Source organism: Oryzias latipes, chromosome 14 (assembly GCF_002234675.1).
Source record: "Oryzias latipes chromosome 14, ASM223467v1".
Classification (NCBI taxonomy): domain Eukaryota; kingdom Metazoa; phylum Chordata; class Actinopteri; order Beloniformes; family Adrianichthyidae; genus Oryzias; species Oryzias latipes.
In genome coordinates, this window is record NC_019872.2 from 21643283 (window position 1) to 21655627 (window position 12345).

The window sequence follows — 12345 nt, forward strand, 5'->3', positions numbered from 1 at the left end:
ATATTTGTAGAGTTTCAATTCAAAAGATATTTTAGGAAATCCAGAGCTTTTAGATAATTATTTACTCTCTATATATTATATTATTTACCACAGTGGAGGATTTAAAAAAAAAAAAGACAACTGCTTTCAGGTGGAACCAATCAGACTTGTTCCTAAACGGATTGTTTATCGTAACGGATACAACAATGTACGTTTACTTAGTTGTCTTCGTGATTTTATCGTATTTAGTATGCATACGATACATTTACCTCCAACATAGGCGGACGTTGGTGAAGTCTTTGAAATGTGTGATGAAAATATCCGCAGACAGAGAACTAAACAACGCTAACGTCACTGCCCTGATCGTAACTGCGCATCCGGACGATGAGTGCATGTTCTTTGCGCCGACGATCATACGACTCAGGGAGTTAAATGTTAGCGTTCATTTACTCTGTTTATCAGAAGGTACTCACTTTTTTATATTTTAATTATTTTTTAAATATATTTTTGTCAATTTAAATGATCAAGACTTTATTAGTGCTGACTAATTAATAGGAGATTGTAACTGTGTACCCCTTAGCAAAAGTATGACGCCTGAAGCTTAAGTATACTTGAGTATATAGTATAGAACATGTACGTGTGGTTAGGAAGTTTGCTAACTGAAAACTACTTCAGTTCAGACTAAATTGGAACATTTCACATTTACAATATTAAAAAAAGGAAATTTCAAATCAAATATACTTGTAGTAGTAGTACACCTAAATAAACTACTTTTTTGCTAAGAGTATGTTTTATTAAAGAAAGAAACATAAATTCCACCCTTTATATTGCAGTACTACAACAATATGACCCAGAATAACTGGTGTTTTGTGTTTAACCCAATTTACTCTGATGTTTTGCAGGAAATTATTACAATCAAGGACCGGAACGTCATCGTGAACTTGTCAGCAGCTGTGCCGTTCTGGGAATACCAAACTCCAGAATCACCATAATAGATGAGGAGTAAGTGTGAGTTTGATTCAAAGAGAAATGTTAACTTCCTCTCACTGATTGAGTGATCAAAGCTCACTTGGAAATTTTGCCTATCATTACCAGTCATTTCTCTTCATCCAAAATTTTTTTTAAAAAAGAGCCCTGACTTGGCTTTAGGGTAGACCATACACAGAATTTAAACTCCTTCATACTACACACCTCAGTCTCTTACTCAACAGTTCCAGTTAGAACCATAGACTAGTTTAGTATTAAATTAAATCAGTCTTTATTTTCATACAAAATAGCAGAAAGTGCTGTACTCCAAAAATAAATAAGTAAATAAATGTAAAACATAGACCTAAACTCCCCTACAACACATCACACTCTTTTAACCCATGTAGGTAAACATTGCGCATCGGGCTGTACCATTGACTGTATATGAGAACAGGACTGAGTGACCCCCCACCACCCGGTTTTCAAACAGGAAGTACCTGTTGGCTCCAAGAAGCCTTAATCTCATAGACTTCTATAGAGAAATAAGATATTACTCAATCATTCTGTTTGTCAGAATAACCATTTTAGCTCTGATACCTTTTTGTAAAGCATCTTCTTGCTTATCATATTTTTTTCAGAATTTTTTTTTTTCTGTTATTTAAATTATTCAAGTTAGAAACTGATGGCTCGGTAAAAGTTGGTGGTCTCATATCAAATATTTAAAATGTTTGATTGACATATTTCATGCAGCCCGCTTGCAAGTAGTTAGGGTGTGCATGGACTAAGTCCAGTTCTCTCATTCCGCCAAAGGTCTGTGCACAGAAAAAGTCGGTAACTGGATGCGCTAACAGTTGTCATCTCCTTCTCATAGACGGCAGGATGTTTGAACATATCTGCATTCCATGGTAAACTTCACATGATCAGCAAGAATTTTCATGTACCATCGTGATGAGACAATTCGAAGATTGTTAGTTTTTTGTGAAAGCGTGTATGTCAATGATTTGTTTTTAGGCACTGGTTCAAATCACCATTTTCCTTTTTGAAATAGGTTTTGAGTTTATAGAAAGCCCTGCGCTGCCTGCATGTGATTACATGAGTCTCTGCAGGCTGGCTCAGCAGGAGAGCAGCATGAACTCCAGGGCTGACCTGGAACACTCAGTATTAAGCTGGCAGGTTGCCCATTCTGTCTGCTCTACAGACTGCTGCTTGTGTGCGCTTGCGTCTAAAGTACACGTGCACGTTATCATGCGCCCCCAGAAAACATTTGAACTTCGATCTGAGGTCTGTCTGAACTTCTGCTGAACTGGAGCATGGCCCTTTTTTCCTTCTTCCGTGTTTTCTGAGAGTTCAAAACTCACAGCCGTTGTGCCCCCCCCCCCCCCCCCCAACCAAACTCCTTCTTTCTCATGCTCTCTTTCCCCGCTGCTCCTCCTCCCCGTGTCCACGTCTGCTCGAGCCAACTGCCAGGGACAGTGGGAGACATTTTGGCTGTGCTCTAAACACTGCTAATGTAGGTCATTCCAGGTTGTTCTTCATTTTGTGCGTCTGTGCGAGTCCAACAACGGGTTGGCTGTGCTCTTAACCTTGTCAATTCAAATTTGAAACATTCAAAATAATTAGGAGTCTAATAGTAAAAATATTTTAATGGTCATAATTACCTTTTATCAGAAAATTTTTCATACATGAGATGTTTTAATTTCTCTAAATGTGTTTCCGATTTTAGCTCTGTATTTCTGTAATTTCTTGTTACATATATTCCTCCCTAAAAATACTCATTTGCGGCCAAAGATTAGTATTTTGTGGCCATGAATTAGTATTAAGCGTATACAAATTAGCATTTTGTGGACACAAATTCCTTTGTATCATCAGTTCCTACTACAAATGTGTGACTACAAAATCCAAATTTTTGGCAAAAAAAAACTATTTTGTGTGCAGTAAATGCTAGTTTGAGCCCAAAACATACTAAATTGTCTGCAGTAAATACTAATTTGGGCCCACATAATACTAATTTGTGTGCCCCAAATGCTCATTTTTGTTTGTTTGTTTTTGTGTGTTTTGTGCACACAAAACGCTAATTTGTGGCCACAAAATATTAATTTGAGGAAACCTTTATTTTTTTCCAGGGCTCCATACTTTACAGGCGCAGATCTCTCCAAATTCTCAGTCAAGTCATAAACGGCGGTGTTTACCTGTTCAGTGAGTAACATCACAGTGAGATTAGCAAAGGACAAACTCCTAAAGAAGATCCTTAGAATCTGTTAGATGGAAACATTTGCTTTGGGCACGCAGGGAACGGTTTATTTATAGTTCAAACAGTAACTAGGACAGGTTGCCGTGTCATCAAAAGTTGGCCTTAATGTCGTCTTTCCACGTTGCATAAATAAATGTTGACAAAGTGCTCGCTCCGGTCTGCTGTGCTGTCGGGTTGATCAGGGTGCTGTCATGCGAGCTGGTAGCACAAAGCGTGGGTCACATGTGACGCTGACAGATCTGGTTGAGGCTGGTCACACGACAGGAACATTACATGAATTCCTATATCAATGTGGAGTTTCCATCTAATGATATTGAATGGGAGAGCGGTGCTGACACTGTGTGGGGCCTCAGTGCACTTTGAGCCTTTGTGATCGAGCTTGATGTGAGCGCGCTCCGCCGTCTCCCGCTTGCCTGGGTTGACCTCTCTTTGCACTCTGGCCTGATTATAGCTGCTCGCTGCACAAATCCAACCTTTCCACTTTGTTGCATTATTCATTGCTTTCAACCAAAGCTTCACTCTGTCTTGTCATCGTTGAGTTCAGTGCTGTTTGTACACTCTAAATTAACCCCCTAAATCTCCTATAAAAGTGAACCACAAATGTAAAGCTCTGGTTTTTAATTGGATTAGTGTAAACCTCTGCAGAGACGTAAACAGCAGTCAATGTGTGGAGAGGAAAGCTGCAGCAACTCTCCAATCCCCAGACAAGGTTTAAATGGATGTTGATCAATGGCACAGTGGAGTAAACTATAGTGAGAGGTTCCAGCCCTGGCACTGACCTCTGGCTGTGCTTTAAGTCTGCAGACATTCATCAGCTGCATTCACAGGCGGCTGCACGGCCAAACGGTTGCCTTTCCGTTCACTCCTCCTTCAGTCGTTCTCCTTCTCTGCACAATCTGCTCTCAAAACATCCTCGCTTCCACTCTTAACACCATTTTTTTTTTTCATTTTAGCAGCAGCAAAACACGTGACAGCAAGTAATGCGAAAACACGTGACTGGTTCCGCCATCGCCAAATCTGCTACTGCCTCATTACGGCAGGCGGTTTACTGTGGGAGTCGCTGTCAGCGTGTTGTTACATCTCAGCCGTTCCCAGCAGGACATATGATCTGATGGTGCGGACAAAAGTCTGGCAATTTCTCAGGCCTGTGGTCCATGTGACCAGACTAAACAAGCCCTCTGTGGCGCGCACACACGTTCATGTGTACACACACATACAGACACACACATTCATAGTTCATTAGTAGGCCATAGTTCAACAACCGCATCCAAATGCCTGCAAGCAATTAGACATCCACATGCAAAGCTGCAAAGAGAGGGTGGGTAGGTTACTTTAGGACATTTTGCACTGTTGCCATGGCGAAGCTGACACTCAGCCTGTATGCTGCTTCAGAAAGGTCAGGTGTCTGGAATCTTTTGTTGTATTTTTTTGTCTTTTCCCTTCCTTCTTTCAGCTTTTGCTTCAGCGCAGTTGCTGTGAGATGAAATGTAATCAAATTATGGATAAATTAAATGCAAAAAAAAAAAAGATGATTAAGAAGTTCCTGTACTTTTTCCTAAACTTGTACACCTTTTCTAGGGTTTTAACTAAGCTGCTAGTTTTGCATGAGACATTTTTTAAATAAAAAAACGAGGTTTAGACAGCACATCATGTTTCAAATAACATTCTAAAGTTGAAGTCAAAATGCCTGCAGTTTCTCTTGTATGTAGGTCAGTGGTATCAAAGTGCCAGAGCAGTGCATCCACTCCTGCACAGACCGTTTGAAACTATCTGTGAATCCCCCTCCCGGCAACATTCCCACCCTAGCTATGCTGACCACCCGCCTCATCTCATACACCCAAAGCCTGACCCTACTGTCACATGTAGCTTTCTGCTCTAATCCATCACTTCCCTTTTCTTGTTCAGCTGGCACCAGATCATTGTTGGCCGGGAAGGGCAGGGAGGCGCCGGCTGACAAAATGCTGCGCAAGAAGACATACGAGAAGCCGAACTTAACTTTTTGAGGATTTGCTCCACAAATCCTCAAAAAGAGTCCAAGAGTTCCCATGTAGCTAATCGTTTCACCTTTGTTCAACAGTACAAACGTTTTTGATGTCTTCCCCTCTGTTTGTTAACCTTCTACTTTCTGATTCGGGGTTTTTGTTTCACAAATTTCTGAAGTCTCAAGATCCTCATTTTTTCCCTTAAAGTCAGATGTTGACTGCTTTAGTTTCCTGTGAGCTTAGTCCAAAACATTTTTAAGTCTCTAACTCTTCACGCTGGACTGTTAGACACTTTTAGGTCTACAAATGTTTGTGACGGGTCTGGGCATTAAGATGCAAGTGAAAACAATACTTATTACTAAAGTTTTAAGGGGGGGGGGACCAAGTGATTATGCATGTTTAGCAGGCCAGTCGGGACGTTTGATGTGAGCTTTGTGTTTGTGTTCCCTCCAGGCTGCAGTTTTGGATGAAAGGCTGGCCTTCCCACCCTTAACCTTTGAACTTCTCAGTACTTCTTCATCCTTGCACCCAATAAAAGCCCATTCTGTAACAGTGCACAGAATCTACACTGGACTAATGAACATGTTTAAACCCTTTGAACTCGCACTCCATCCTAAACTTCCACTCCGATCATCTTTTGAACTATTTTCAAAGCGTTCCCAGTGGTCTTTTAATTGTGATTATTCTTTTTTTTTTTTTTTTAGCCAAAATCTAAAAACCAGTGTCATTTTCTAGGACATCGTTTATGCAGAGCAGCAGGAGTTCATTAGAAATTCACCTCTGAGTTGTGGGCGGGACCGTTGGTGCACAATAAGCACACCCCCACTTCCCGTCACCTATCTGTAACCTCACATTACTGCAGCGACAAAAAATAGGAAGCAATATTGTAGCTAACAGTTTAGATCCAGATTCCAGCTCAGACGAGGAAAACAAAGACGTTCATGGATCTATTTGTCTGCAGGTGGAGGCATCAGAATGGAGCAGAGCAGTGGGCTTGTGGCTGATTGTAGTTTCTACGTCACACATACAAGCTTTTGCAAACGTCTTTTTTTCCATCTGCTCCCGATTCACAACAATTTGAATAAAGAAATACTCAGAAATGCCATTTTGATAGTATTTTTTTATATATGTCCTTCATTATCATAAAAATGCTCCAGGAGAATGTTAATACACCAAAAACACAAGTTCATTGGAGTGGGTCTTTAAGCAAGTCACATATGTAACATTTACTTTGTTTTTGTCTTCCAGAAAACTTCCAGATGATCCCAAAGCTGAATGGAGCACTGCATTGATTTCCTCTGTAGTAGCAAAGCATTTAAGAGCTCACACCTTCAACCTGGTATATTCAGCTGTGTATTTAATTATTGCATTTCAAGTTTCTCTTTTCCTGGTTTTATATTTTCTTACATTGTTTACGTTCCATGCCATTCTGCGTAACGAATTTCTGCCCTGTATGATTCGGTTTTAGCGCCACAGCTTCCCTGTTCATTATCTCAGTATGACTGTGGTTTCTGTAATAATCCCTTTCAGCCACCATCTGGTTCAGTCCAACCCACACAGCATTTTTAGTCTCTGGAAAACCAGGGGAAATGGTCTCAGCTGCAGCACAAAGTTCAAATTCAATTCCAGTGTTTATTCAGAGATTTTCATCCACTTCAGTTCTGTTCCGTGATATTATCTTAAACAGAGACTGTTGCAAATATAGACCCAGTCTTTCTTTTGTCTGCATCTGCTCTAACACAGCAGCCAAAGGTATCGCAGCTCTGACTAAAGACAGCACTGCAGCTATGGCAGAAAAAACAAGGATTTAGATTTTGAACTGGCGCAGTACACTTTGCTCTGATTTCTGGGTTATCTAACAAACATCTCGTCTCCTCCCATCCTGTCTAAAAAAAGCCTGGAGTCCTGGTGGTCACACGAAAGAAGAACTTTTGTTCTGAAGAATCAAAGCAAGAAAAAACACGGAAATGCCACTGTTTTTTTTTTTTTTTTTTGCTTTGCACTGAATGCCTCTTTGATTAGGCATCTTTTTTCTTTCTCTTTTGTCCAATAATATTGTAAAGTTTTTTAGTTATTTCGAGAATTAGGAGCCTAGACTGTGCAGAGAAAGTGGTAATCGCAGGAAAAAATAGTGAGCACTGCAGCTCATATCTATAGTCACGCACTTTCTTTTGTTTCATTCTGAGCATGCATGCAGAAGACGGGCTTTTTAAGTATCAGATTGTTAGCTGCTCAGCAGTGGGACACAGACATCAAAGCCTCAGTCCCAAATCTCTTCTTTTTTTCCTTCCATCTGTTCCCTTTTTGACACTGACTTTTCCTCCACTGGTTTTATCCTTTCAGGTGCTGACTTTTGACGGGTCTGGAGTGAGTGGCCATGCCAATCATGTAGCCATCTATAAAGCTATCAGGTAATTCTAGCTTTAGCATTAAAAAACTAGACTCCACAACTGCATTCTTTATGGGTTTTACCTGGTTAAAACATTGAAAGCAGAAGGCTTTTTAATCATAAAACTCTGTCCAGGAAAATCCTGAGCATTTCCACTAAAACGATGGTCTCTCCAACTGTTTTCCTCACAAAGCCACACACACAGTCACGCAGTGTTTTTCAGAACTGGTCCGTCGCATAGCTGGGATGTCATCCAAAGAGAGTCCTCAGAGGCTCCGTTCTCTGCTTCTAACAAACAGCCATAAATCCTGTCCCTGAAGTGCAGAGAGGGGAGTTGGTTTGGAGAGGCCAACACTGCAAACTCAATGAAACACTGTTAAAAAAAAAGAGTCCTGTTCACTGGGAAATGTAGATGATGGTCCCCAAAATGCCCCTGACTTTTTACCCACTTATCTGTGCTGTTGTTTTCTGTGAAAGGCTGTGTCATTCCGTGAGCCGCATCTGTTTATAACAGTTGATCCGTTCAAATCTCATCTCATGATTCAAGTTGGGCTAAAAGACCGAGTGCTTGTTTGTTTCCCACTGTGTTTTTCTTGACACGTATGAACTGCCGGACTGAAAGGAAACTTTGCTGCGATGCATGCTACGTATGAAAACTTTTAACTGCAAATAGATTGACGGATAAATGTGCAGCATGAGTGATAGTCATATTGGTTTTTGTTTCACCCTTGCAGACATCTCGTCTCCACCGGAGAAGTGCCCAACGGTAGGTTTTGCCACAAAAAATGTAGGCCGCCTCAGATTTACTGTTACAAAATATTGTTTTTAGGAGCTTGTGTTATTCTGACTAAATCTTGAGCAGCTGCAATAAGCTATGAACACTGGTCCAGGTTGTGTGAGTCTGCAGCGCCCTCTACTGTCCACAAATCTCGCTGTTTTGTGCATCCTCCTTGCTATGCTCTGCTAGTAGCAGCATAACAGCAGGAAGGGGAAGGGTGGGGGGGCTTTCCTCATGCACCTGAATCATCTTTGTGTCTTTTATCATTTTTACTTTCCATTTCTTCTGAATTTTTTTTAAATGACACAGTTGGAATTTTTTTTTTAACTTCAAATTAAAATGAAGGGATTTTTGAGAAGGAAGCGGCGTGTTGCTGCGGGCTGACGCCAAAAGCAAAAGTAACAAACATGTTGGAATTATTTGAAACCCAAACAGCCAAGTGAGCTGAACGACTGGATCCCATCGGTCCTGATGCCAAACGTACCATTTGGAGCAACTGTGGTTGAACTCTACATAAGTCGGTAAAAGTAGCTGTCAATCATAAACCAAAAATATATAAAACAGTCACTAAAACTAACTTCTGAATTAAAGAAAACAGGTTCAAATATGCCAAGGACTGTGGAAGTAGAGTAAATGAATTGTTTCAAATTTAATACATTATGCTGTGCTGTCAGATTTTTTTTTTTTTACAGATAAAAAATAAACATATTAAAGAGATCATTTGTGTACGAACAGGGCATTCTTTGTTCAGATGATGATATCTTTAGAATTTTTTCAATGAAAGAAACTCTTGTGAAAGAATTTGAATGTATGCCTAAAACATCCATGCAGCCAAAGTGATGAGGGGGATGAGCAGCAGTTGGAGACAAGGGATAACATTAACAGTTGCAGTAAAAATGCACGACTTCCTGCTCTAAAGTTCAGTCATGAAAGAAGGCGTTTCAGTTTAGCCCAAGAAATGTAGTTGTACAACCTAATTAACTTGGCCTTGAGTTAATCAGGACAGATTCCCAGGAGTTGATAACATCCCTTTTGCTTTAATATCAGTAAAACAAGACAGAAATAGTTTAATTTAAATCTTAAAGCGGCTTTGCTGTGTAGGACAGATATTTCATTGTTATCAGCCTTAAAGTGGCTGCTCTTTTAAAGGTGGGATTAAACATCTTTAGGTGTCTCCTTTGGGGCATTCAGAGCTCCAGCTAGTTTCAGGTGTGGCATCAAAACTCTTGAAGGCCTAATAAAAAGATGAGCTGCTTTATTGCTCATTCATGTGATGGTATGTTATTGTTCTCTTCCCCTTTCTGTGTCCTTTTTAGTATTCATTTATTTAGCTGAGCATCAACTTTACAGGACAATGAACATTGCTTCTGTCTTCACTCCCAGAATGCACCTTTCTCTCGCTGGTGACTGTTGGCCTTCTCAGGAAGTACTTCTCCTTCCTGGAGCTTCCCCTCAGCTGGCTACTGCCATCACACTTCTGCGTCCTTGTTGGCTCACAGGGATACAAACAAGCCAAAGTAAGCAGCCTGTTGACTCTTAAAGAGCGAGATGTAATGAGATTATGGTGTGTTTGTGCTGAAGAAGTGAGGAGTCCAGGGTTTAAATGGGGTTTATCATGCTCTCTCCCAGGCCGCCATGCTGTGTCATGGCTCTCAGCTCTTGTGGTTTCGCCGCCTCTACATCGTCTTCTCACGCTACATGTTTGTAAACACATTCCTGGTGATTCCACGGGGACCAAAGATCACCAAAATTTATTAAAAGCTCACCTCTGTGTTACGTTAAAGTTGAAATCTACTGCCTGGCTGCTCTGAAAAGACAGATTTTACACTGTTTTTTGATATGTATATATATTTGTATATATATTTTTATTCTTTATGATGTAAAACATGTTTACAGTTTTTTTTTAAAACACGAATGACTGTTGTGTTTGTGTAAAATAACACTAACTACAGATTGAACCAAATAAACGCCTTTGTTGTGGGTCTACTCTTTCTGCTGCACATCCTCGTTGGGTTTGGACATGTCTCGGATAGTCTTGTGTGCTTCCATGCTCTCCTCCCACTTTTCACCACAAAACCTCTCCACCGTCACACTGCGCACGCTACCTGGATCCAGACAATGGGGAGCAACACCTGTGCACAAACAACGATGACACTGACAAAGGGTGGTTCTTTCGTCTCAACATGTGGCTCTTTTGTTACGAAACTTCACCCATTATGAGCCTTTTGGCTCCTGCTTTGACTTTATTGTGTGTTGTTTTTCAATTTATAGCTAATTAAAAGCAGTAAAAATTCCTTTGTTCATTTGTAAACACAGCAAAAAGTGATATTTTCTAAACACCATGTTGCTGTAAAATGGATCAATCTGTTTTGCAAGAGAAATATTCAAATCAAAAACGTTTGACATTGATGAATATTTTTTTAAATTTTAGTTTTTTTTGCCAATACAGAGGCTTGTAAATAGAATTTAGATTTCATCAATGTTTGAGTTGGTATATAAAAATACATACATTTCTTCTTTGAAACAGTTATTCAGCTTTTCTAATTAGGAAATTATTGTTTTTTAAAAAAGGCTAAATCAACCAAATAAATGTGGCATAATTTTTTAAGTACATATGTAAAATATTTCTGTAGTGTTGTTTTTGTCTTGTTATAAAAAAAAGTATTTTTTTTCTCCAATCTCATTGTCAGATTTTTTCTGTTTTAAAGAACGTTATCTTCTTTTGAAATTAAACTATTTGACAGTAAAGCAGTTATTTTCTTGTCATGGAATGGTTGTACCATAGCCATCGGGGTTGGAGCGCGGCGTGTAGAAACTTTGAACTCCACAGGTTTTACAGAAGGTATGTTTGGCAGCACGAGTGTTAAAGGTGTATGTCGTCAGATTTTCCTTCCCCTGAGAAGAAAAATAAATCATTTATGTTTTAATGTTAAAAATTGTTTTAGACCCATGATTTAAAATCCTGGCTAGTAAATTACCTGTAAAAGTTTAAAGTTATCTTTGGGGACGATAAAATGGTGGTTTTGTTTTTTGGTACAAATGCTGCAGCTGAAAAAAATAGATATAGATATATAGATATACACAATTAATTTCCAGCTACAGGAAAAAGACATTTAAAATATACAGATATATTTGTGTTAAATAACTGAAAATTCCTCACTTGCAATGAAAGACGTGGAGATCCGGAGAACTCCAAACTTCAAATCTGACAGCCCCACAGTGGCAGCTGCCTGAGTGTTTCACCAGTTCCATGGTCTGGAAAAAGAAAATGCATCAAAACCGTTATTCTAATAGGGCTAGTACAATTCAGTAAACAGCAGTGCTTCCAGAATATCTAGTAGAAAAGGAATTCATTTACCTAACACTTACATAAAGGTCAGCTGAAACTTGGAACTGTTTGTTGTGAAACCTGTTGACGTGGATCAGGATGTTCCACCCAGAAGGTTCCAGTCCTCCTTTCTGGCAGAACACGTCAAGCCGGTCTGAAGTTCGCCACTGATTAGAGAAAAACCTCTGCCCTAGTTCTGCCATAAGAGCAACTGTTGGTTAATGTATTAATACATATGCTTTGCTGTAAACATTTTAATCTTAAGTGTAACTGCTTCACAGCTGAACTGGCCTTCACAAAGGCCTACACCAAAAAAAGCTAATTAGGTTTCCTGGAACAAATATTTCTTTGAAAAAAGGGGAAGGGCAAAGTACAGCTGACTTGCACAAACACATTTCTGAGTTGCCCAACAAGATGAGGCCTGGTGGTGGAAAGCAGGGGAGCAGTATCACAGGTTCAGTGTCATGTGACAGGCAGCTGGGTGGACTGGGTTCATGCTATGACCCAAATAAATATCTTAAGACCAACTTAGCTCTGTCCATTTTGTGTTCTAAAAATAAAAACCAAGTCAGTGAGACTCCAATCTGATCTGTCACTCACTTTGCTCAGGAGTCATAGGTTAGGACAAAAATCAATGGTCAAACTATAGTGGAACTTTTTTGTGATTCTCTC

General features: G+C 39.8%; 2 protein-coding genes across 3 annotated transcripts; one reads left to right on the plus strand and one right to left on the minus strand.

Annotated features, from left to right (window-relative positions):
* The first annotated feature begins 147 nt into the window (after positions 1-147).
* On the plus strand, positions 148-10336 carry pigl (phosphatidylinositol glycan anchor biosynthesis class L). The gene is made up of 7 exons (XM_004076622.4): positions 148-444; positions 882-981; positions 6427-6517; positions 7522-7589; positions 8302-8333; positions 9729-9862; positions 9975-10336. Exons 1-7 carry the CDS (start codon positions 186-188, stop codon positions 10101-10103), a joined length of 813 nt encoding a protein of 270 aa, XP_004076670.1. The 5' UTR covers positions 148-185; the 3' UTR covers positions 10104-10336.
* On the minus strand, positions 9363-12071 carry cenpv (centromere protein V). Of its 2 annotated transcripts, none has more exons than XM_004076623.3 (5): positions 11715-12071; positions 11506-11600; positions 11324-11393; positions 11126-11240; positions 9363-10477 (listed from the first exon to the last, which is right to left on the minus strand). In XM_004076623.3, exons 1-5 carry the CDS (start codon positions 11874-11876, stop codon positions 10329-10331), a joined length of 591 nt encoding a protein of 196 aa, XP_004076671.1. In that variant the 5' UTR covers positions 11877-12071; the 3' UTR covers positions 9363-10328. The 2 variants fall into 2 exon arrangements, with proteins under 2 accessions (XP_004076671.1, XP_011482080.1); XM_011483778.2 differs by having other exon boundaries at positions 11704-11819.
* Between the last annotated feature and the right edge of the window lie 274 nt (positions 12072-12345).

Excerpts from the sequence above, each read along its gene's own strand:
- pigl (XM_004076622.4), top strand. The coding sequence starts at position 186 with ATGTACGTTTACTTAGTTGTCTTCGTGATTTTATCGTATTTAGTATGC. Across the intron at positions 8,334-9,728 it reads CACCGGAGAAGTGCCCAACG|AATGCACCTTTCTCTCGCTG; the intron begins GTAGGTTTTGCC and ends CTTCACTCCCAG. Across the intron at positions 9,863-9,974 it reads AGGGATACAAACAAGCCAAA|GCCGCCATGCTGTGTCATGG; the intron begins GTAAGCAGCCTG and ends GCTCTCTCCCAG.
- cenpv (XM_004076623.3), bottom strand. The coding sequence starts at position 11,876 with ATGGCAGAACTAGGGCAGAGGTTTTTCTCTAATCAGTGGCGAACTTCA. Across the intron at positions 11,601-11,714 it reads AAGTTTCAGCTGACCTTTAT|ACCATGGAACTGGTGAAACA; the intron begins GTAAGTGTTAGG and ends TTCTTTTTCCAG. Across the intron at positions 10,478-11,125 it reads CTCCAACCCCGATGGCTATG|GTGTTGCTCCCCATTGTCTG; the intron begins GTACAACCATTC and ends GTTTGTGCACAG.